This window comes from Ovis aries, chromosome 17 (genome assembly GCF_016772045.2).
Source record: "Ovis aries strain OAR_USU_Benz2616 breed Rambouillet chromosome 17, ARS-UI_Ramb_v3.0, whole genome shotgun sequence".
Classification (NCBI taxonomy): Eukaryota; Metazoa; Chordata; class Mammalia; order Artiodactyla; family Bovidae; genus Ovis; species Ovis aries.
The window spans coordinates 45,289,131-45,313,502 of record NC_056070.1 but is presented as its reverse complement, the minus strand read 5'-3'; the positions used below and the strand labels follow the sequence as shown (position 1 = coordinate 45,313,502).

The 24,372-nt window shown below is 58.1% G+C and overlaps 1 protein-coding gene across 1 annotated transcript; it reads left to right on the top strand.

The window, feature by feature from the left end:
* On the top strand, positions 1-22,944 carry MMP17 (matrix metallopeptidase 17). The gene is made up of 10 exons (XM_027956387.3): positions 1-247; positions 10,479-10,611; positions 11,423-11,552; positions 12,239-12,522; positions 13,437-13,613; positions 15,107-15,206; positions 17,477-17,559; positions 17,649-17,801; positions 20,689-20,946; positions 21,982-22,944. The coding sequence occupies exons 1-10, from the start codon at positions 104-106 to the stop codon at positions 22,293-22,295; spliced, it is 1,776 nt and encodes a 591-aa protein (XP_027812188.2). The 5' UTR covers positions 1-103; the 3' UTR covers positions 22,296-22,944.
* The last annotated feature ends 1,428 nt before the right edge of the window (positions 22,945-24,372 follow it).

The window sequence follows — 24,372 nt, the reverse complement described above, 5'->3', positions numbered from 1 at the left end:
GGGAGGCGGCGCTGGGCTCAGTCGGGCTGGGAGCCGGGCGCGGGCGCGGGGCGCACGGGCGCGGGGGAACTGCCACCGCTGCGCCGCCCGCCCTTTGAGCGCGATGCGGCGCCGCGCCGCCCGGGGACCCGGCCCGCCGTTCCCCCGGGCCGGGGTCCCGCCGCTGCCGCTGCTGCTGCTCGCGCTGGCCGCTCGTGGGGGCTACGCGGCGCCCGCGCCCCACGCGGAGGACCTCAGCCTGGGAGTGGTGAGTGTGCGGCCGGGAGGCGGGCTCCCGCGGCCCGGGGAGACCCCATCAGGGCGCCTGCGGGAACCCGGACGCCCTGGACCCATTTCCTGGGCAGGAAAGCTGAGGCTGGGTCGTAGGCTGAGTGTCTGACGCGCGCCCACCCGGATCTGGGAGAGGCGCGCTGGGTCCCTCCTGGGCTGCGTGCGCCGGGAGCCCGCCGCAGTCGCAGGAACCCTCGGAGGTTGGCGGCTTACCTGGCCGAAGCCCTGTCCCCGACTACGTGCAGCCCCAAAGAGGCCCCTGAGGCGGATGGGACAGCAGTCGCAGCCGCCCAGAGCTGGGCATCCCGCGTGCGTTCCCAGTGGGAGTGGCGGGGGTGGGAGGTGCGCACCCACAACAGAGAAAAGGACGGAGCTGCGGAGTGTGGGCGCCCCGGAAAGCTGGTGGTTTCGAGTTTGCTTCGTTGAGGATGTTGAGGAACAAGGGAACCGACCCCCAACCCTCCACTAAGCATGGACCTTGGCCCTATTTCCTGTTCCCTTCCACCCCCAGGACGGCCAGCCTTGCCTTGCCACCCTTGTCCTCGTCCTGAACCTGATGAGGTGTCCCACACAATTCGCAGGCTCGGATGTAGCCCCACCACCTTATCCTGCGCTTCCCCCCGCCCAGTATCAGCTGTGTCCCACTGGCTTGGAAACCATACCGAGGGGCTGCGCAGTGGCCTCTTCCCACGTCCCCTCCCCCGTTCAGTCCGCCAGGCTTGGAGCCTCCTCCTTGGGACTTGGAAGATTTAGATCACACTTTATGAGTCTCCACCCCCAGGCCCGGGGAGGCCAGGTGTGGGCACATGGGGGCTGATGGATTAAGCAGATTCCTTCTGAGGCTTCCACCCTGCAGTTGCCCTCACTTGGGCTCCCTGCCTCTGCACCTGGCCCTCAGTAGTCTCCTAGAAGGGTGCTGGCAGGGCTCCGCTCCCAGGCTATTAGCATTCTCGAGCTCCAGGTGGATTTCAGGCCAGTGCAAGCATTTGGGGGGCATCCACAGCCCCGTGGTTGGCAGGACTTGGCCACAGGTTCTGGGTGAGGAACCGTCTCTGGCCGCCCCCACCCAGCTGCCCTGGTCCCCCTGCAGTCATCTGGGAGGGCACAGCCACAGTCCGTGCTGGCTGCACTCGAGGGACCCCCAGAGCCGCTTCCTCCCAGCCAAACTGCTCTGAAATTCGGGTGCCTTTACCCATCTCTGGGGCTTGGGGTGTCCTGAATCCCCTCTTGGGGTGCAGGCTCTGAGGGCATCAAATCTCTAGGTCTGGGCTGGGTGGCAGTAGAACCAGGCTCTTCAGGCCCCCACCATCAGGACATGGAGCTCCTGGCCCAGTCAAGTTCATTCATCAGACCCAGTGCTGTTGTGAAGCTTCTCGATGCCCACCCGAAGGGAGCGGGTCAGGTACATTCCTCCCGGTTTGCACCTCCATGCCTCCTCCTCTGTCTGCCCCTCTGGCTTCCCCAACACCAGGGGGTCCCCCGGCCCCACACCCTGTGGGAGGCACTAGGCAGGGGATGTGGCCCCTTAGTCTGGAGCCCCAGAGACTGCAGGGCCTTGGCGTCTGACCCAGCCGATAAAGAGCAGAGGTTGCTGCCCCTGCCAGGAGAGACCCCCACCAGGGGAAGGCCAGGTCTCTTCCAGGCTGGTGTGGGAGAAACCTTCCTGCATTCTGCCCCCAATTTGTGGGCAGAGGGCGGTCTCTGGTGGTCTTCCAGGGAATGACACCTCAGTGCATCAGACCCAGAGGTGCAGGAAGACCAGCAGGGATTTGCAAGGAGGAGGGGGGACCTCCTTTCTACCCACCCTCTGCAGACCGCCCCCAGGGGCCCACTGACTCTGTATATTCAGGTCTAGGGCTGCCAGTGAAGAGAAGGGCCCCTTTGTAAGTGTGACCCAGCTTCTGCCAGACAGAGCCGTGCCCAGCGGGTCTCTCAAGCGCTGGCTGCCCCCGGGAGGGGCTCCCTGGCCCAGCCGCCGCTGGAGCATCAGAGGAAAACAAAGCACCGGATTGAGGCCCGCTGCGCCGGCCCAACAGCAGGCTTTCAGGCCGCGGTGGAGCGGGACAAAAGAGCCCCATGCCCTCCTGGGGTTGTCGGCTGAGCCGCAAGTCCTTCTGGGCCCGTTTTCATTATTTTGTTTCTGAGTAAGTAATATCCACGGCAGAATGTTCAGGCCATACAGAAGGGTCCGCAGGGGCGATTGTCTCCCTCCTTTCCTAAGGATTCTTCCAGAGGTTGTCTGGGCATATAAAAGGGCATGGGGCCTCAGCCCCTTATTTCTATGGATGACAACCTGCTGTCCACTGCTGTGTGCCCTGCTGTTTTCACTTCCCAGTCTGTCTTGGGGAACAGTCGGTATTGGAACATCTTTATCTGCCTGGTTCTTTCTGTCCACCCATCGCATTTCACTGCAAGGATGTGACTGACATCCGTTAGCCAGACCCCGGCCCGGACGTGCAGGCTGTTCCTAATATTTCACTGTAGTCAGGAGCGGCCGGAACGCCCAGTCACTGCAGCGTGAGTATGTGAGGGGCTCAGCCCTGCGGGAGCCTGGTGACAGGCATGCACGGAACATGTCGTGAGCTGACAGATTTGCCGGCCAGTCCTCCAAAGTTTGGGCTTCCCTGGTGGCTCAGTGGTAAAGAATCCGGCTGCCAATGCAGGCAATGCAGTTTTGATCCCTGGGTTGGGAAGATCCCCCGAAGAAGGAAATGACAACCCACTCCAGTATCCTTGCCTGGAAAATCTCATGGACAAAGGAGGAGCCTGGCAGGCTACAGTCCATGGGGTTGCAGAGTCAGACATGACTTAGCAACTGAGCACACACCTCTAAAGTTTGTTCTCAGGTTTCTATCCCAGCAACAAAGTCTTTGAGCTCTTGTGCCTCCTACCATGCGTGTTAGCAGTTCTTTTGGTTCTCTATGGTTTGTGGCTGAGAACGTGTGAGGGTGGCCGAGAATCACCAGGGCCCTCCCTCGGTGGCCCAGAGGGCTGGGTAGGGGCTGGAACACCTGTGAGCACCTGTACCCCTGCAGGGGTGGGGAGGGGGTGACAGGGGTGGCCATCACCCTGGCCTCAGCCAGTGGCCTCTAGGTCCCTGCTTCTCAGTACCAGCACCCAGGCAAGCCTGTGGGCGCTTGGTGTGCTCAAAATCCGCGTCAGACCTGGTTTGGAGCCAGGAATATTCCTCTTGGTGCAGTCAGGGAACCCAACCCAAGGGAACAGGGGCAGTCTCCCTGAGCGGCAGGGGGAGAGCCTCAGCTCCCAGGTCTCCCGCCCACCCCTCCAGAGCTTGAATTTAAGTGTGAAGGTCTTGGGACCCAGCTGGTCCCCTCCCCATTCCCACCCTGCAGGCATGTTGTCAACAACTGAGTTCATTTCCCGGACACTTATTGCCCTGGGCATCTGAATGACTGAGAAGTCTTTGTGGCACTTTCGTAGGGGCCCATGTGGTGTGGGCACAACCACGCTGGACGCCTGTGGTCTGAGCCCTGGGAGTGTGGACTCTGACTACACAGACCGGTGACCAGCCTGGCCGCTGAGGAAGTGTCATTGCTCTTTCAAGAGCTCTGGAACCAGCCTCTGGGCGAGGGTCCCAGGCTGCTGCCTACCAGTCTCGGGGGAATCTGTGCTGTGCCTCAGTCTCCTTATCTGTAAAATGGGGCCATGAGAACAGACCAGTTGAGATATTACCTGACTGATGCCCCTGAATCACTCATCACAGAGTCTTGTGGGAAGTAAGCTGCCTTCACACACTGAGGGAGAGTGTGGAAACGGGGAAGGCTGGGGAGCAGTTAGGGGCTCACCCGGGTGCTCGCCAATGCGGTGCCTTCCTGAGGGTTTCCGAGGGTGCTCTGAGCACACCACATGGTTTTTGCTTCTTGGTTAACGGTGGCTCAGAGCTTCAGGTGAGACACTCCAGGTGCAGAGTCTGTGCTGTGCACGTGAAGGGTGACAGACGCGTGTGTCACACACTAGCTCACAGCCCTCTGGGTCCCTTCCAAACACCATCCTGCTCTCAGGAGGGAAGGACAGTCATCTGGGCAGGATGCCAACCCCATTTCCCCTCCTTACCTGGCCCACTCGTCCACTTCTCCACCCTCTCTTCTCTCTGTACCCCAGTCCCACCAGCTCCTTTCTGTTTCCTGAAATTCCCACACTGGTTCCAACCACAGGGCCTTTGCACTGGCTGTTCCTACTGCCATGAATTTTTATCTTGGCTCATCACCTAGCCAGCTTCTCATCTTTCAGGGCTCTGCCCAACGCCACCCCACCAATCAGCCATTTAAGGAGCCCCTCCACGCTGTCTCACTTCTATCAGCACAGGGTTCCTGGAAATAGGCCCTGAAGCTAGAGAGCCTGGGTCCCCATCCCAGCTCTGTCCTGTGCTGTGTGACTGTGGGCAAGTGTCCTGACCTCTCTGCCCCTCAGTTTCCTCATCTGTAAAATGGGCATAATAATAGCCCCTACCTATAAAATCATTGCAGCAGTTCTTTATTGAGCACCTGCTGTGTGCCAAACGTGAATTGAACCCCACAGACTGCACACCCCTGTCCTCACAGTTTCCCCCTATAGCTGCTGTGAACATAACTCAATCATCATTGGCCATTAGGATCACTTATCATAGTTATCACCGTGACACCTGTTTTTCACATGGTTAGTGCTGGTCTTTCCTACGAGACTGTCCCTCCTGGATGGACAGCAGGGTGGGATCTCCCCAGGTCTTTGCCATGCCCCCAGCACCTGGCACAGGGAGCCCTCAATGAGGGTGTCCAATGGATGGATGGACTGTCTGAGGGGGGGCCTGGGAGCATCCCCCTGGGGAAGATGCTGGGATGAGGGATCATCCCAACCACAAGCAGCCCCCGGAGGAATTCCCACCCTGCTGGGGGCCCCCAGGTCCTTTCTCTCTGGGTCTTTATTGGCTGGACATCCAAGGGAGTCACACACAGACTCGAGCCAGAGCCATACCATGTGACCGCAGGCCACTTCTGCAGCTGCACCTAGGCGGGCGGTGTGTGGGTGGCAGATGAGTGGGTGAAGGTCAGAGGTGGCAGCACTCAGTGGGTGCTGAGGGTCTGTTATTATTTGGGTCTGGGGGCGGGTGCCCACCCGCCTCCATTGTCCCTGATGCTGTGGTGGTGTCTGCACTGCCCTGGCCTGTTTCCTCGTCAGTGCCCTGGGACCAATGACAGCCACTCTGCATACCCCAACGAGGCCAGCGGAGTCCAGTCAGTGATGGAGCACAAAGTGGGTGGCGGACAGTTCAGCCGTCTGTCCCCACGGTCCCCACTGGCCCCAGGCCCCTCACAGCCCATCAGACGGGTGTCCTGGGGTCAGCTTACTTCACTCCTGTCCCACTGCCGTCACGCAGGGCAAACCCTTCTGCGCCTCCATTTCCCCACCTGAAAATGGGGCAACAGTGGCCAGGCCAGGGCTGGGGGAGGACCTAAGGAGGCACTGCACACAGTAAGTGCCTCTTGTTTACTGGCACCATCCACATGCATTACAGCAAGGCCTTCCCTCACCCTCCAGTCCAGCCACGTGGCAGGTTGGTTTACCGAGTCCCCTGGGAGCTGGCGCTAGGGCCGTGGGTTGAAGGCTGACCCGCTGGGCGGAGGGACTGCTCAGGACATGAGGCTCGAACACGAGGCCTCTTTGTGGGGGCCATGGCCCACTTGCCTGTGACTCTGATGAGGTCAGGAGGGAGTTTTGTGGTGTGTGCGTGAAACATGGTTAGCACTGTGAACAGATACACATTGTGTCAACCAGTGATAAACAATACAGAAAAAAATAAAACCAAGCAGGCGGGGGCTGGGGGGGTTGGGAAAGCCATGGGAAGGGTGATAGGTGACTTCGTCTGGTTTGTGGGAGGGGCCAACACCCCACCCCCTGCCAGTGCCTTGAGTAGAGCACCGACATCTCTGGGCCTCAGTTTCCCCATCTGCAGTAATGGCTCAGCTCACGGGGGTCCTGGCAGGGAGGAGAAAGAGAGCACGTCCTTGGCTGTTAGGGATTACCCATGATGAGGCGGCCCCTGCAAGTTTGGGGCTCCCCCTCCCACCCCTCCCCCACTTCTCTTGGCCTTCTGGAAAGTTCACCCTCTGCCCACACAGCCTGGTTGCCCTGGAGACACAGTCGCCGTGGTGACAGAGGGAGGACCAGTGGGTGAGCACAGGAAGGGGCCGGCCCAGGCGACCTACGGGCTCTGTAGGTATTAGAGGACAAGGGGCGGGACTGGAGACAGCTGGCTGGATAGGAGGTCTGGGCCCCCAGCCCAGGGGCTGATGTTCCAGGGGCACTACCGTGGAAGGGGGCAGGAAGAGGGGCTGCAGTGGCTCCAGGGGAGGCCTAGGCAGGGTGTTTGGCAGCCTTTGCCCTGTGCAGGGACCTCAGCTCTGAGGTTGAGTTCTCAGCCTGGTTCCCCTCTGATGTTCCAGCCTGTACTAACTACCAGGAAAAAAAATTACACCCTGGCCATTCGGGAATTTTTGTCTCCCCAGAAGATCGGGATGAGCTGGCAAGTTGAGAGGGAGAGAGACAGAGAAAGGAGTTTTTAGACATCCCCTCCCTCCCTGGGCTCCAGAGCTGTTCCTTTCCAGCAGCAATGGGGGCTTCTTGTGTGGACACGTGTTTCCACTGAACAGGGGAGAACAGGATGGCTCAGGGCTGAGCTGGGGTCCCCATGGGCTCTTCAGGACCAGCAGCCTCCCCCTAAACCCACCAGAGATTTGTCCTGTTGTTAGACATCTCCTGAGGATTTCGCCCCCAGTGCCCCCCACCCCTCCAATGGCCCCCACCGCCCGCCAACCCCCTTGAGCTGAGCGTTGTTCCCAGCCCCTATTCCAGCTAGTCCAGGAATTAATGCAGAAGCCCACCAGCTCTGTGGGGGCCAAGGGGAGGAGGTGAGGTGAGGGTGTGAAGAGAGGGGACAGGCTTTGTGATGGGGGAGTGGCTGCACTGGGGGCAGGTGGGACAGCTGAGCCCAAGCCTGTGGGAGGGGTGGGGCCCCTCCCCCACCCTCCCTCCCACCAGCCCCCCAGCCCCCCAGATCCCATCAGCATGCTCTCATGCTCTTGCAGCCAGCAGGGGCCACAAACGGCAGTGCTCCGGAGCCTGGGCAGGTACCAGCAGCTGCTGATCATGGCCCAAATAGTGCCTGTCCCAGGGCAGCACATGCCCCAGTCCTGCCCTTGATCTGCAAGTGGGCACAGAGACCAGCCACTTGGACCTGCAGCTAAAATCTCCTGCTCTGCAATGTTCGCAAACAATTCCAAACCACTTGAAGAACTCTTGAGGCCTGAAGTCTGAAAATGTGCATGGCCTCCCAGCAAGGCTGGCAAGACCAGAGGAAGCCACTCCTCTGTAACCCCCGTGGAGCTCTGGGAGGGCTGGGAGCGGGGGCTGCTTGGGTCAGACACCCAGCTGTTATCCCAACCTATAGTGTGACAGTTGGGAGGAGGGTGGTCCTCCCAGGGTGTCTCAGCCTCAGCCTGCCCAAAGCAACTGGCCTGGGTGGGGAAAGGCTCTCACTTGAGTAGCTCATTACCTGGTAGGGGAAATGGGGCCAGCATCCTCACCTAGCATCATGTGCTATCTAAGGAAACTCTGGAGGACTTCCTGGAGGAGGCAGCCTCGTGGTGCTGAACAGCCCCCAGCTCTTTAGCTCAGGCCTGCAGTGTTAACAAAGAGCTGCAAAATGTGTGTGTGTTTTCTGACTTTCAGAAGGAAAATGGCAGAATCAAGATTTTAAAATATCTTTAAAAATTGTCCCCAAAAATGTGTAGCCACAAATACACATCTGTCTTTTTTTTATAATTTTTATTGGAGTATAGTTGATTTGGGCTTCCCAGATGGTACTAGTGGTAAAGAACCTGCCTGCCAATACAGGAGATGTGAGAGAGGCAGGTTTGATCCCTGGGTTGGGAAGATCTTCCGGAGGAGGGCATGGCAGCCCACTCCAGTATTCTTGCCTAGACAATCCCATAGACGGAGGAGCCTGGCGGGCTACAGTCCATAGGGTCGCACAGAGTTGGACACAGCTGAAGCAACTTAGCATGCACACATGCCCGTAGTTGACTTACAGTGTTGTGTTAGTTTCCGTTGTATAGCTATGTGAATAAAAATTCACATCTGAAACATGAAATGCTCTCTTGGGCGTTTCCAGGGCCCAGTGATTAGCCCTTAGACTCACTCAGTAAACCTTGTTGATAACTGATGGGATACATTTTTAAATAATTGTATTATTTATGTATTTACTTTTGGCTGTACTGGGTCTTCGTTGCTGTGCGAGCTTTCCTCCGGGAGCGCTGAGTGGGGGCTTCTCTCTGGTTGCCGTGCCCGGGCTTCTCACTGCGGTGCCGCCTCTTGTTGCAGAGCCGGGGCTCTGGAGTGCGTGGGCTTCGGTACTTATGCCATGTGGGCTCAGTAGTAGTGGCACACAGGCTTCATTGCTCCACAGCATGTGGGATCCTCCCAGATCAGGGATCAAACCCGAGTCTGCTGCGTTGGCAGGCAGACTCTTTACCACTGAGCTACCAGGAAAGCCCCTGAGCTGCATTTTAATGTGTTTGAAGTGATGTAAAGGGAGGTCCTCCCAAAAGAAGGGTGCTCAGGGGTGCGGAGGCGCCAGCACCGCAGAGGGCAGAGCCCAGAGTGGAGATTGAGCCTTTCTGCCTGCTCATCTGAGCACAGGATGTCACTCGGGTGTGTCCACTGGGAGCACCCTGTGGTTGCTGTTCACTGTCCTGCCCGACAGCCTAATAGGGGCTCCCAGACCTGAGAGGGGTCTCCTGTGTCCCCCAGTTGGGCGCATTCTGGGAGGCCCCCAGAAGTTAGGGAGGAAGTCAAGGAACAGAGAGAACCCCAGCAAGGATTCAGTGTTTCCTAGAAAGCAAGGGTGGGGAGTGAGGGGGGAATCCGGCTGGTTCCCTGCAGGTGTATGCAAATTATATGCAAATCGTTGAGGACACTCCTGATCAGTTGAGGCTCCTAGGCATTCCCAGAGGATGGACCCCCTCCCACTAAGCACCTGCCAGGCCCCTGGAGGTAGTGGGCATAAGGAGTCAATAGGCAGGAGCTATATACTCACCAGCTTCCTGGAGGCCCTATAAGTGGTGTAAATGAATAGAGCAGAAAAAGGAAAAGGAGACCTGAGAGTCAGTACCTCTCTTGAAGCCTGATCTGGACGGGAGTGGAGCTCAGAGAATCGCCAGAACCCTGCCTTCCAGCCACCCATGGGTCTTCCCCAGACCGGCTGGTGAGCCTGCCCCCTGGCACTGCGTCCACGTCTGAGTGCTTTTCACAGGGTTGTCACCCAGCTTAGGAAGTGGGCGCCTGCACCATTTGCCTTGGAAGAAACAGCAGCCCCCCAGGGGGTCCCCATGGATGGCATTGGTGCCTCCCTTTCCCCCCAGATGGTAAAGGTGACTGGGCCAGGGAAAGGGGCTCTATATGTGCCCGTGGCATAAAGGGTTGCGCCCGTTCCTGCTTCCTGCTTGGCTCGGGGGTTCCCCCAGGGCGCTTTGCAGAGACCCGTCCCCTGACAACCAGCACACACATGCTTTATGTGGAGGGTGCCTGTGTCAGATGCTGACCTGAGGGTTTCCACGTTCCAACTCATCCTCACTTCCCAGGTGAGGAAATGGCCTAGAGAGGGCACTGACTTGCCTCAGTTGCACAGTGAGGAGGGGGCTAGGTAGGATCTGAACCCAGGCAGCCTGGCTCTTAACTCCTGTGTGTGTGCAGCACATGACTAGATTCTTAAAACCGGTTTCTGAGCCCATTGCCCTTCTCAGCGTGGGTTTCAGAACTGCTGCCTCACTGCCAGCTCAAGGCCTGAATTTGACACTCATGATGTTAAATAAATAACCTTTTAAAAATTTCAATTTTGTAAGTGTCCCTTGGGCATTTTGCTGTCGCAGGAGGAGGGTGGTGGGGCAGGCTGCCATGAACAGTTGTACAAGTTGTGCACTGCTGAGGCCCACCCCATCTAAGGGGCATTGAGTTTATCAAGACACTTCTGCAGCCTCCTGTAAAGAAATTTAAGGAAGGAGCAAGAGACACCCTGTGGGCTAGTGGGCAGGGGCTGGAGTGTTGAGCTGGGCTGGGAAAAGCCTGCCCCTTACAGCGATTGGGCCCTGGGCCATGGCTCTTCAGGTGGCTGAGTCCCCCCCTCTACCACCCCTCACTCTGCTCTCTGTCCACAGGAGTGGCTGAGCAGGTTTGGCTATCTGCCCCCAGCGGACCCCGAAACAGGACAGCTGCAGACACCAGAGGAGCTATCCAAGGCCATTGTGGCCATGCAGCGGTTCGGAGGCCTGGAGGCCACTGGCGTCCTAGGTCAGTCCTCAGGGTTCAGTGGGAGATGGGTGCCAACCTGGCTTCTCCCAAGTACCCCCGCAGCCCACCTTGCTGTTCAGGGACAGTGGGGAGGATTCTCACTGCCGGGGGGCCCTCCATCATCCCCCTCTCCTCCCCATCACCATCCCCAGTGTGTGCACGCCAGTGGGTGAGTGTGCCAGCTGCACCCAGACCCCATTTTCACACTTACAGCGGGATCTCAGACTCCATGCCATGGGCCAGGCAGATCAGGTGTGGGAGTGAGTTCTGGCCACCCAGGCCCCAGTTAAGCCTTGCCCCATCAGGGATGTGGGGCAGCCCTGTGCTGTCAAAACTCCCCACTTTCCAAGGGAAACCAGAAATCTGGGGTGTTTATGCAATGCCCCACTTTTTACATTTTGACAACAAATTCCAATTTTGTAAAGACTCTCAGCAAGGCTGGCTGATCGAAACATGTCTGTCCCCAGACACGTGTGTTACACACAGAGCCATTGGGCTGTGTGTCCTGTGAGAGGCAAGAAGCGTTGGCAACGGTCCCAGTTGGGGTTGTGCCCCCTCCAGTTGCTCGGGGCCCCTGCCGTACATTAGTAAATGCTTGGGGAGCCCCCACCCTGTTCATGGACAACCCCTGGCAGTGGGGCCTGATGCAGCTGGAGACCCAGGCCTCATCCCCCCAGTCCTGGGGCGGGGAGCCAAGGGGACTGGACTGGGGCTTGGAGCCCGTTCTCAGGGAGCTGCTGGGAGTGCCCGGTTGGGGGTGAGTGTGCACGGGGCCGGACTCCTGACCTCTGCCTGCCTGCCCACCCTGCAGATGAGGCCACCCTGGCGCTGATGAAAACTCCTCGATGTTCCCTCCCTGACCTCCCGGCCGCAGCCCCGGCTCGAAAGAGACGCCAGGCTCCAGCCCTGACCAAGTGGAACAAGAGGAACCTGTCGTGGAGGTGGGCAGGGCTTTCCTGGGGCCTGGGTATCACAAGGGCAGCCAAAATGAGCACTTGCAAACCAAGGCTGAAGAGATAGGATTTTGTCCTCTTGCTTCTGGAGATCAGAAACCCAAGATCCAGGGGTGGCAGGGACCCCTTGGAGGCTGTGAGGGAGAGTCCAGCCTGGCCTCTATCCAGATGCTGCGGGCAGCTCTGCGTCCATGGCTCCAATCCCTGCGTCCGTCTCCACACGGCCTCCTCTGATGTCTGTGTCCCCTTCTGTCCCTTATAAGGACACTCACTGGATACAGAAAGTGAAGGTATTAGTCGCTCAGTCATGGCCGACTCTTCGCAACCCCATGGACTGTAGCCCACCAGGCTCCTCTGTCCATGGGATTCTCCAGGCAAGAATACTGGAGTGGGTTGCCATGCCCTTCTCCAGGAGTTCTTCCTAATCCAGGGATCGAACCCAGGTATCCCATATTGCAGGCAGATTCTTTACCGTCTGAGCCACCAGGCCGCCCTAATCCTGGATGACCTCATCTCCATCCTTGTCCCGATGACATCTGCAAATCCCATTTCCAAATCAGGTCCCCGATGCCCCACTCGAGGCAGAATGTTCCCAGGAGTGCACTGCAGCCTGGGCGGGGGTGCTGGGCCTGTCCCTGCGGCCTGACCCCGGGCTCTGACCCCACCCACCCCAGGGTCCGCACTTTCCCGCGGGATTCGCCCCTGGGCCGCGACACAGTGCGGGCACTCATGCACTACGCACTCAAAGTCTGGAGCGACATCACGCCCCTGAACTTCCACGAGGTGGCCGGCAGCGCCGCCGACATCCAGATCGACTTCTCCACGGCCGACCACAACGACCGCTACCCCTTCGACGGCCCGGGCGGCACAGTGGCCCACGCCTTCTTCCCGGGCGACCACCACACCGCAGGGGACACCCATTTTGACGACGATGAGGCTTGGACGTTCCGCTCCTCAGGTGTGTCCAGGGCAGCCCCAGGGACCCTGCATCACCCCCCAACCCCCAATTGACCCACGATGGTATAGGGAGTCACACCAGTGCCCCAGCACTGGAAACCGCCATGGCCTCCCCCTGAGCCAGGCCCCGCCCCCAGCCTAAAGCCGTGGGCACCTGTCCAACTCTGGAGGACAGCGCTGTGGTCCTCGCCCAGGCTGATCTCACCAGCTGTCTGTGGCACGGGCAGCCCACCTGGCCAACCCTGGCTGGGATGTGACTATGTGAGCCCAGCTTGTCCTCATCCTGGTCTCCACTTCCAAGATGGAATGGGAACTTGCAAGGCCTTGGCAGGCCTGGGCACATCATCACTCCTGCTAAGTCCCACTGGCCAGAGAAGTTGCAGGCCCCCAGGTTCGAGGCGGGAGGAGGACAACATGGCACAGGGCATGACCACAGACAGGGGAGGTAGGACCCTTGAGAGGGTGGTCTCTATATCAGGCTGAGGAGCCCATCCCAGCTGGAGGAACCAGCAGGGACCCCATGGAAGCTGCAGGTTCTGTGCCATGATGGGACCTAGGGAATCTGTTCAACTCTGTGGGGTTCAAGGAGCTTATAGTGACCCCTGTAACTTGGCTCCTGGTGGCCTGCAAAGCCTGAAGTATTTAACATGTAGCCTTTACAGTTTGCCAGCCTTACTGTGAGTGGCACACGTTGGGTGGAGAGACCAAGAGACCTCAGGGCCTAAGACGCCCCTGAAGATCCCATCAGGCCTCCTAAGAACCTGAGTGACTCCACAGAACCCCTCTGTCCAGGACTGGGGCCTCCTCCACAGCCATCCTGGTGGGCCCATCACATCCCACCCCACAGGTCCCATCCCAGTGGCCCAGTAGGAGCTGGCAGCCCCTCCCCTGACTCACCGGCTCCTGTGTCCCCAGATGCCCACGGCATGGACCTGTTTGCTGTGGCTGTCCACGAGTTTGGCCACGCCATCGGGCTGAGCCACGTGGCAGCCACTCGCTCCATCATGCAGCCGTACTACCAGGGCCCGGTGGGTGACCCGCTGCGCTACGGGCTCCCCTACGAGGACAGGGTGCGCGTCTGGCAGCTGTACGGTGAGCCCTCCCCCCGAGAGCCAGCACTGGTCACCCGGGGATGGGGACAGCAATGCTGAGGACCCCCAGAGCCCGGAACCCCATGGAGGAGGGCTGGTGCTATCTTCACTGTGTGCCCAGCATCCAGGACCTGCACACACTGGCTGCCCCTCAGTATGTGTGGAATGAATAAACAGGTGATTTCTGTCACCAGGGGCTTTTCACAGAGCTTGTCTCAGAGCCCCCGGGCAAGATCCCACGTTCAGCCCCCAGGGGGTTTCAAGTTGTGACAGCTGACATTGATGGTGACCCAGGGCCCCCGCAAAGCACTTATATGTACTAAGTCATCCAGTCTTTACAAGCTGTGAAGTCCATACTGCACCCCTACTTAGAGATGGGAGAGCTAAGCCAGGACCGGCCCAGAGCCAGGGGTCACCTCAGGAAATGTGGCCGAAGGAAGTCGGTCCTGGGAGCTGACAGGAGCCTGGGGGTGGGGCAGTGATGGACCCTCCCCCATATACCTCCCCATCTTCACACTGGGACCCCTCACCCCCACCCACAGCGGCCAAAGCAATTCCCTTAAAGCCTGAGGTGGAGCCTTTCACCTGGGTTGGGGGAGGTCAGCCTCACTTTATGCCCCGTTGCAGCCCCTCCCCTGCTTCACTGTTGCCTTTGACGTCTATGGACTTTTTTCCTTGAATTCATTTATTTTTTAATTGCAGGATAATTGCTTTGCGATATTGGTTTCATTTCTGCCACACATCAACATGGATTAGCCATGGGTGCACCTCTGTCCCCTCCCTCTTGAACCTCCCTCCCTAACTGTAGTAAAATTTACCATTTTTACCACTTCAGAGCAAACCATTCAGGGACATTCGGCACATTAACAGTGTTGTTCAAGCATCATTTCTATCCACTTCTAGAACTTTTTCATCCCCCCACCCCAGCTCCTGCTCCTGCTCCCCCCATTAGCAGTCTCTGCCCAGCCCCTGGCAAATCCTCAGCTCTTTTCTGTCCCCATGGATTTGCCTCTCTGGACAGCTCACATAAATGGAATCCTGCAATGTGTGGCCTTTTGTGTCTGGCTGCTTTCACTTAGCGTGTGTTTTCAAGGGTCATCCCCGTCATAGCATGCATCAGTAATTCCCTCCTTTTTACGGCTGAATAATTTTATTTATCCATTCTTCCGGTGATGGACATTGGGGTTGTTTCCACCTTTTGGCCATGATGAATAATGTTGCTGTGCACATTCATGTGCAACTTTTTGTTTAAATACTTGTTTTCTGAAACACTTGTTTAAGTCATCAAGGCACCCGTGCCTTCTGCTCACGCATCTCGATGCTCAGGCTTGGGTGGGGGGTGGGCGTCTCTCCTGTCCTGCTCACCACCACAGTCCAGCTCCTGACTCAGTGCAGGTGCAGCACTTGATTCCATCCTGGCAGCTCCAGAAAGGGTGGTGGGGTCTACAGGGAGGCGGGCATGCCAGGTTCAACGCAGCCTCCTTGTCTCCACAGGCGTGCGGGAGTCGGTGTCCCCCACGGCTCAGCCGGACACCCCAGAGCCTGAGGAGCCACCCCTCCTGCCAGAGCCCCCTGACAATCGGCCCAGCACCCCGTAAGCCGTGGGCCCCCGTCTCCACTCAGCAGCCAGCACCACTCTCAGCAGTGGCTTAGAGTCCTGAGCTCCAGGGTCATCTGGGCCTGCTGAACCCTGAGAAATAGTTTCTTTTCTTATGAACAGAACTGGAGGTGTTGCAGGAAGGGGGACCCCTTCCAGGGCCCAAGAGTGGGCTCGTGTCTAACACCTGGAAATGAGCTGTCTGAGGAGACACACATGCTGGCAAAGCAAGAGACCGTATTGGGAAGGGGAGCCTGGGCAGAGAGCAGGAGGGCCAGGGAACCCAGAACGCCTCTGCCACGTGGCTCCCAGTCTCGGGTTTTATGGTCCTGGGGTTAGTTTCCAGCTTGTCTTTGGTCAATCATTCTGACTCAGATTCCTTCCTGGTGGCACATGCATTGCTCAGCCATAATGGATGCCAGTGAGAAGGGTCTTGGGAAGTGGTAGGACACATGGGATCACCTTTTGACCTTTTCCGAACTCTTCCTGTTGGTGGTGGCTCATTAGTTCCGTGTTCCTTACAGGGACCTCCTATCATAAACTAACTCACACAAATGGTTACTGTGGTGCCTGGGCAGGGTGGGCGGTTTCGGTCAGTGTGCTCCCCCTAACAGAAGGGACAACTAACCACCAGCCCAGAACTGTGCAGAGGCGTTACTTTCAAACCCACGATTTCCTCTCCCCCTTTGTCTCAGTCATCTGTCGCTGTGTAACAAACAGCCCTGCCTTGTGGCATCAAACCACCACGTCGATAGGCTCATGGATTCTGTGGATCAGGAAGTTGGACAGGGCACAGGCGGCTGGTTAGCTCCACAGTGTTGGGAACATCTACTGGGGACTAGAATCCTCTGGGGGCATCTTGACTCGGGTCTGGTGCCTGGGCCGGGCTGACTCAGCTGGGCACTCCTCTGTGGCCTGTGCTTGAGGCTGGACTCCTCGAGTGGGTGTCCCAAGGGAGCGTCTGGAGGGCTGGCAGTGCCAGAGGCCAGGCGACAGCTGCCTGTCTTTTAAGGCCCAGCCTCGGATTTGTCTCACTCAGCAGTAAAAGCAGCAGCCAGAGCCCCCCTACGCTCATCCCCCCACCCCACCCCCACCCCGATGGAACAAGTGCCACCGAATCTGCAGGGGCCATCCTCATCCACCCCCCACCTCCACCCTCACAGCCTCCCTGCCCGCTTCACGCTCACACGAAACACACAAACAGAAATCTATGTATTTAGGCTTCCATGGTTCAGTTTGGTTTTCCAAGGGTGGAATGTTTTTATGCTTTTCTCACTCAGCTATCCGTGGTGAATTTCCACTGAGGTCAACAGGTGTTGCTTTATCTTGTGTTGTTATTGTTCTTCATTGCACTTACTTATTGAATAAGTAACACTTGTCTGTGTACACAGCTCCAGAGGCACAAAAAAGTACCCGCGGTGAAAAGTTAGTCCTCACCGCTGATGGACCAGCCCACTGCCCAGGGCACGTAATTGTTGATGTGCGTGTCCTTCCAGAGATTCTACACGCGTATAAGAATGTTAAGCATGTAGATATACACATGTGAACCCATTGGGACGCTCGAGTGCTGGTCTGCACCATGCCTCTGGCCCCAGGGCCCATGGAGGCCTCTGTGTCTGTGAAGACACCTGATTCTCTGAGCTTGAGCTGCTTGATGGTGCTCATGTGCCTGTTTTATTTTTTATTTTATTCATTTTCTTGGCCACACCACATGGCGTATGGGATCTTAGTTCCCCAACCACGGATTGAACCCAGAGCCCTTGCGGTTAGGAAGCACGGATTCCTAACCACTGGACCGCCAGGGAAATCCCCTGCCCTGCCCTGCTTTTTAAGTTCTGGATCGGTGGGCATTTAAGTTCCTGATCTTTTGTCCTCTCAAATGATGTTGCTGTGAGTGCTGTCAGTGGGCAGAGCTGCAGACTCAGAACGAGGGGACCCAGCAAGTATGCTCAGCGTTTCTATAGAAAGCACCCGGCTGGCTTCTCGATGCTTCTCTGGCAGCATTGAAGGTGCCTGCTTGTGCTCCCTGACGCTCGCTCATCCAGTGATCCATCTTCGCGAACCTGAAGGGCCAGAATAAGACTTGTTTTCACCCACTTTTCTCTCTTGACTAAACTGCTGCGGTCGGTGAGCCTGCAGGCAGGATGAGGGATGAGGGGGTCCTCAAAGGAGGCTCGTCCTGGTGGCCTTGTGCAGCCCAGCTCCCCAGGGCGGCTCAGCTCAGAGTGGGGCTGCCTCCCTGCCCTGCCCTCTCTCTCTGCCCCCAGGCCCAGGAAGGACGTGCCCCACAGATGCAGCGCCCACTTTGACGCAGTGGCCCAGATCCGCGGTGAGGCCTTCTTCTTCAAAGGTAACCCCCGTGGGGTCCAGCGGCCGGTGGACGGAAGAGCGGGTCCCACCGCAGACCGGCCACCTGCAGCCCCACCCCATGTCCCCCAGGCAAGTACTTCTGGCGGCTGACCCGGGACCGCCACCTGGTGTCGCTGCAGCCGGCACAGGTGCACCGTTTCTGGCGGGGCCTGCCGCTGCACCTGGACAGCGTGGACGCCGTGTACGAGCGCACCAGTGACCACAAGATCGTCTTCTTCAAAGGTGGGCGGGCCCCTCCCCGGGTGCCTGCCGGGCATCGCTGACCAGGGGGACCGAAGCCCTCACTCTCCAGGACCCCCAAGCTTGCCTCCGCCCAGGAGCACTGGTCCTGTGGATCTAGAGCTCGGCGCAGACAGCAGCTCATTCTTTTGTGCACTTAGCCAGTTTGCATTTATTGAGCACCTGCTGTGTATCCCGCACCTAGGTAGGCACTGCAGGCACACAGTGGGCAAAACAGATATATCCCTGTCCTCACTCTGGGCAGGGGGCTGCACAGTAAGCACCCACAAGTAACGAGGAAGTTAATTTCAGATAGACCTGAGGGAACAGCATTCCAGACAGAGGGAACTGCCAGCGCAAAAGCCCTGAGGCAGGAACAAGCTTGCTGATTGAAAGACCTTAGAAGAGAGTGGTGAGGCTGGAGCAGAGTGAAGGATGAAGGTTCAGGGGAGGCGATGCAGGTCAGGGTGACGCCTGAGGAGCCGTGGGTGTCAGGCTGGATTTATTCTAAGTGCAGAGAGGAAACTGAGGACCTCCCTGGCCCAGGCCCAGCTCCCCAGTCTCAGTCCAGGGTGACAGGTCCACTGGAGGAGGGACGTCACTTCACCCTCTAACACCCCGTCTCCTGGGCTGGGCTGGGGAGGCTGTCTTTGTTCCTGGGGAGCATGCTGTCTTTGAGGGGCAAAGGCAGGGTGCCCGCCTGCAGCAGGAGACCAACCCCTGCCAATTCTGTGGGCACTCAGGGCTCTGAGCCTTCCTCCATCTCATAGGCATGGCTGTGCGCACATACAGATGTGTTTGGGGATCTGTAGCTCCCCAGAGTGAAGCCATCCTGCTGCCCCGATCAGGCCTCTTCAGCCTGGCCTCCCCTGAATAGGGCCCGAGTTCACCTGCTTCACACCCACCCTGGCGCCACCACCACCCCCGACAGTGGAATCACTGTCTCCCAACCTGGATGCCTAAGGCGAGCTACAGTCGTGGTGGTGGGACCTGCCTGGCATCTTCTAAATAACTTGGATTATTTCTCAGCATTTAAAACTCAGGAGATCCCCATGAGAAACCATAGCTCTGTCCTGAAATGTAAGACAGTGTGGGCACTTGGGGCCTGTGCATTTGCCTGGCAGAGTCAGCTGCAGCAGGTCGGGCTGCCCTGTCCAGGTCACCCACGCCAGGCGCCCACTTGAAGGAAAAGCTCACAGCCCTTTTCGTTGTTTGTATGGGGCCCTTTCTGCAGCTGTGCCATCCTTTCCTTCAGTGATTTTCAGTCTCTGACAGAGGATTTTTTAGAAATTATTTTTAATTGTGGTTAAAAAAAACACATAATGTGAAATTTACTATCTTAACCATTTTTAAATGTACAGCTCAGGAGCATTAAATACATTCACCCTGTGTCCAGCCGTCACCTCCATCCGTCTCTACAGCTTCTTCATCTTGCAAAGCTAGCTGGAACTCTGTCCCCCATAGACACTACCCCCCATCCCCCTCTCCCAGCCCCTGGCACCCGCCACCTGACTTTCTGTCTCCATGGATTTGATCACTCTAGGGGCCTCGCACAGTGGATCCATACAGGACTTGTCCTTCTGTGATCGGCTCATTTCACTGAGCATAAGGCTCCAAGGTTCATCCATGTAGCATGTGTCAGAAACGCCCTTCTTTTTTTTAAGGCTGAGTAAAATTACATTGTCCTGGAGGAGGAAATGGCAACCCACCCCCGTATTCTTGCCTGGGAAATCCCATAGACAGCGGAGCCTGGTGGGCTCCAGTCCATGGGGTCGCAGAGCCAGACAGGACTGATTGAATGTTCCGTTGTATGGATGGACCACGTTTTGTTTACTGTCTGTTGATGGACACTTGGGTTGCTCTCACCTCTTAGCTGTTGTGAATAACCATGAGTGTATAGACCGCTCTTGGAGAACCTGCTTTCAGTTCCTTTGTGTATATTCCCAGGGGTGGGGTTGCTGGATCCTGTACTAATTCCATGTTTAATTCTTTGAGGAACTGCCAGACTTTTCCACAGCAGCTGCACCATTTTACATTCCCACCAGCAGTGCCCAATTTCGCCACATCCTCAGCTACACTTGTTGTTTTCTAGGTGTGGAGGGGGGAGGTTGATAATGGCCGTGCTAGTGAGTGTGAGGCGGTATCTCATCATGTTTGGACACGCGTGTCCCTGGTGATTAGTGATGTCAGAAGCACGTCTTCTCCTGTGCTGCTACCTGACCATTTGATTATCTTCTTTAGAGAACTGTCTTGTCTAGGCCTTTATCTGGCCAAGGATTTTTTTATGTTTTGCTTTTTTTCCCCAACTGTTTTCTAAATAACTGGGCTAATTTTTGCTAAACCTGAGCTGGGGTAGGGGTACATGACAACACCTACTCAAACATTTCTCACGTTCCCACCCTTCTGTGGCAGAATAGCTAAGGATGTTTCTAGAGCTCAAAGCCCAGGATATACCCAAAAAGCATCTTAATCACACCATTTTTGGAAAGTTGTACAAACAGATTTGAAGTACTTGGTGAGTTCTCTGCTTCTCTGTAGTCAGACAAGGCCACACCCAACCAGGTCCAGTTGGGCCTTGACCCAGTGCCCTCCTGCCCATGAACAAATTCACCCACCTCACCGCAGATCTGACTGAACTAGGCCCCGCAGACCAAAATGGCTTCTCCGGGTGGGGGTGGGGACCCCCATCTGTGATGTGGCCGCCTTATCAGACCCCACCTCCTCTAGCTGCTTTGGTGTGGGACCCCATCCCAGCTCACAGCAGGTGCTCGGTGAATCTCAGGGGCGTGTGCACATCGGGGTGTCTGCCCGCGGGAGGAGCAAGGGCTGGGGCCCCCGCCTGGCGGGCTGGGCGAGCCCCGGCCCACGGCTCTTTCTCTCACCCCCCCAGGAGACAGATACTGGGTGTTTAAGGACAATAACGTAGAGGAAGGATACCCGCGGCCTGTCTCGGACTTCGGCCTCCCGTCGGGCGGCGTCGATGCCGCCTTCTCCTGGGCCCACAATGACAAGACTTATTTCTTTAAGGACCAGCTGTACTGGCGCTACGATGAGCACACACGCCGCATGGACCCCGGCCACCCGGCCCAGAGCCCCCCGTGGAGGGGTGTCCCCAGCACGCTCGACGACGCCATGCGCTGGTCCGACGGTGAGCCGGGCAAGGGCGAATCCCTGGCAGCCTCAGCCTCCCCACTTGGGGAGTGGGGATCCAGGGGCACAGGGGTGCGCCTGCCCCGCCTGCTTGGCCACAGACCTCCCCAAGACCCCCCTGGCCTACTCCTCTGGCGCTTGTTCACCTCTCCCCTCATCCCTTCCTTGCCCCCGTCACCCTTCCAGCCGTAGCATCCTCACCTCTTGCTGCCACACGGACACGTGCGCACGCACGCGCGCAGGCACACACCCCATGGCCTTTGCAACTGCGGCGCTTCCTCCTGGAACATTCCCCCCCCCGCCGCCCCCCACGCATACCCACGCGGCTCCTCCCCTACCCACCTCAGTCCTTCTCTCAAACGTCCTTGCAGCGCCCCCTGCCTGCAGTGAGAAGTACACCACGTTCCTACAAGGGCAGTTCAGTTCAGTCGCTTAGTTGTGTCCGACTCTGCAACCCCATGGACTGCAGCACGCCAGACCTCCCTGTTCATCGCCAACTCCCGGAGTTTACTCAAACTCATGTGCATTGAGCCGGTGATGCCATCCAAGCATATCATCCTCCGTCATACCCTTTTCCTCCTGCCTTCAATCTTTTCCCAGCATCAGGGTCTTTTCAAATGAGTTAGTTCAGGTGGCCAAAGTATTGGAGTTTCAGCTTCAGCATGTCCTACAAGGGCAGCTTGTGTTCTATTTTCAAAGCAATGTCCCCAGCATCTAGAAGAGTCTGGCACATACTAGGCTCTCAGTAACTATCCAGTAGGGGAAGGAAAAAAAAAAAAAAAACAAAGTAGGGTTACTTCATTCATGCCCCTGCCTCCAGGCGGCTCCGTGAGCTTTCCCAGGCCCCTTAAGGTTCTGAGTGCCCACCAATGAGCTAGCCGGGGGCTGAGAGCAAGACTCTAACTATCACCTAAGACATTGTGCATCTTCTCTACTGGCCCCGCAGCGCTCCGCTCCCGGTCCTCCTGCTGTCTAGCCTGAATCTCGCGTGCTGCAGCAGCCAGAGCTCAGGTGCCCGCTCTCTTCTCCCTAGGTGCCGCCTATTTCTTCCGCGGCAAGGAGTACTGGAAGGTGCTGGACGGCGAGCTGGAGGTGGCGCCCGGGTACCCACAGTCCACCGCCCGGGACTGGCTGGTCTGCAGAGACCTTCCCGCCGACCCCGAGGGCATGGATGGAGAGGCCGGGGCCCACGCGCGGCCGGGACAGCGCGACCATAGCCGCTCGGAGGACGCCTACGAGGTCTGCTCCTGCACCTCCCTCGCCGCCCCTGCCTCGCGGGTCGCGGGCCCACCGCTGGCCATGCTGCTAAGCTTCCTGTGGACAGCGGCCCAGGCCCTGACGCTGTGACATTCGGTGCTGGCCTTCTGGCCAGGGCCCGGAGCTATGAAGTGCAAGGACTGGTGCCCGCCCCTCCAGCACCCTAGGCAAGCGTGGCAGCGGAGCGGACCCCGCCTTGAGGCTGGGGACGGGCACCCCCTATTCCCGGGCGGAGGCCACCAGCTGCAGCCTCCCTTTGGCAGAGGCCAGCAGAGGGCGCTGCTCCTCAGGCCGTGGATGCTGGAGTAGCGCCCGCCTGGCCTTGACTGCCGGCTTGTGAGCTGGGAAGACTTCTTCACCGCCCTGATGGGGGCCGGAGCTGTCTTTTTCAGCCTGTGAGTGACGGCGTCTCATGGAAATTAACAGAAGATTAATATCTCACGGAGACTGACAGGAATGGGCAGGAGTGGGGGCGTTACATCAGGCCTCGGGGCCCCCAGCTCCGCAGGCCCTGGGAAGGGCAGCCCGGGGGTCCCACGGCCACCCCCTCCCCATCACCGGACCGCACTGCCGCCCCTGGTGCTTCCGCCCACCCGTGGGGCTTCCTCTCCTGGTCCCTGTGGGCCTGCTGGTTGCCTTGATGAGGGCAGCCTCCCCACACACAGGCGCGTCCCCAAGCTGGGGCCGTGGTGGTCTTGTGACGCATTTCAAACAAACACGACCTCTTCCTGCTTGGAAACGGCTCAGACTCGGCTCCCTGATGCGCCCAGGCGGGTGGAGAGTGGGCAGCCTCTGGGCCTGGAAGGACTCTTTCAGCCCTGACCCCAGACCACCAGCACTCTGGAGTGGAGGGGGGGGCGGCCCTCCAGGAATGCCTGTGTAGTGGTCACCAACACCTTCCTGCCCAGCCCCTCCTTGACTCCTCCATGACCATCCCAGGTGGTTACACCCATTTCACAGATGGACAAGTTGAGGCCTGGTTCAGGGAAACGCACCTCCTTGCCAGCAGGCAGAGGTCAGGCTGGATCAGGTCTCAGAACCTGAGGTTCTGGCACGTTGGCCCAGCCCTCCCTGACAGATTTAGTGCCTACTTGCACGTGCAAGTACTGTAGTCAGCACGGAACGTGCAGAACGAGACAGGTTCTTGGGTGAGGCACCTGGGATGCCATATGCCACCCTGTGTGCCCCAAGGCGTGGCCCAACAGCAAGTGTGGGTAGATGGCTTGGCTGGCCAGTCCAGGGACTCCGCTCCATCCCGTTGCTCCTCTGCCCCATGGCTCCATATTCCAGAAGGCAGCCGCAAGTCCCACCCAGAGGCAGAGAGTGCAAGCTGTACCCTCTGCCCTGCAGGGGACCTTTCCCTGAAGCCCTGGCTGCCTGCCTGCCTGCCTGCTCTCATTGGCAAGGAGTGACTTTTCCTGGGGGTGCATAGCTGTGGGAGCAGGATGTTCTTTGCCCATCCCTGCAGCAGCCATAGATGCCCCAGGGTAGGGCACTTGACCTGAGAACCTCTGGACTAGAAGAATCACTAACATCTCTTCACTGGGACTGGGGAGAGGCAAACACCTTTGGCAAAAACGGGGTTGGTCAGGCAGAGGATAAATAGGTGGGGGTGAGCATTAGGCCCTAAGATGGCATGAAGAGACCCTGCAGGGACTGCTTTAGAGCAGGGATCTCCAGGCCGGGTGCCCAGCTGGAAGCATCATCGTCACCTGGAACTAGCAGAAACACAGATTCTCCGGCCTGCCTTTACCTGCTGATCAGGAGGCTGGGGGCAGGGCCATGTGTTACCCTACCCCCATTCTCTAAGTGTGAACTGCTGCTTTCCAGGGGGCTCCAGAAAGGCCTCCCAGAGCAGGGGGATGAGCAGAAACCAAGGAAGGAGGGAGGAAAAGGAGTTGGTTGTGCTGAGATGATAGAGAAGAGTCCAGAGTCCGGCCAGGGTGTGGGGGAAGTGGGGGGTAGGTGCATACATCTGGGGGTAAGATGGGCATGCTCCAACAGAAGATACTCCATCCTTTGGCCACAGATTTTCCAGAGGAGAGTGGGAGCCCAGGAGGGCAGGGGCAGTCTTTGTCGGGGGCTTGCAGGCTGCTGTAAGGCGTTGGGATCCACTCCCCATGTCATGGGAAGTTGCCAGCCCCAGCTCTAAGGAGAGGCAGGAATG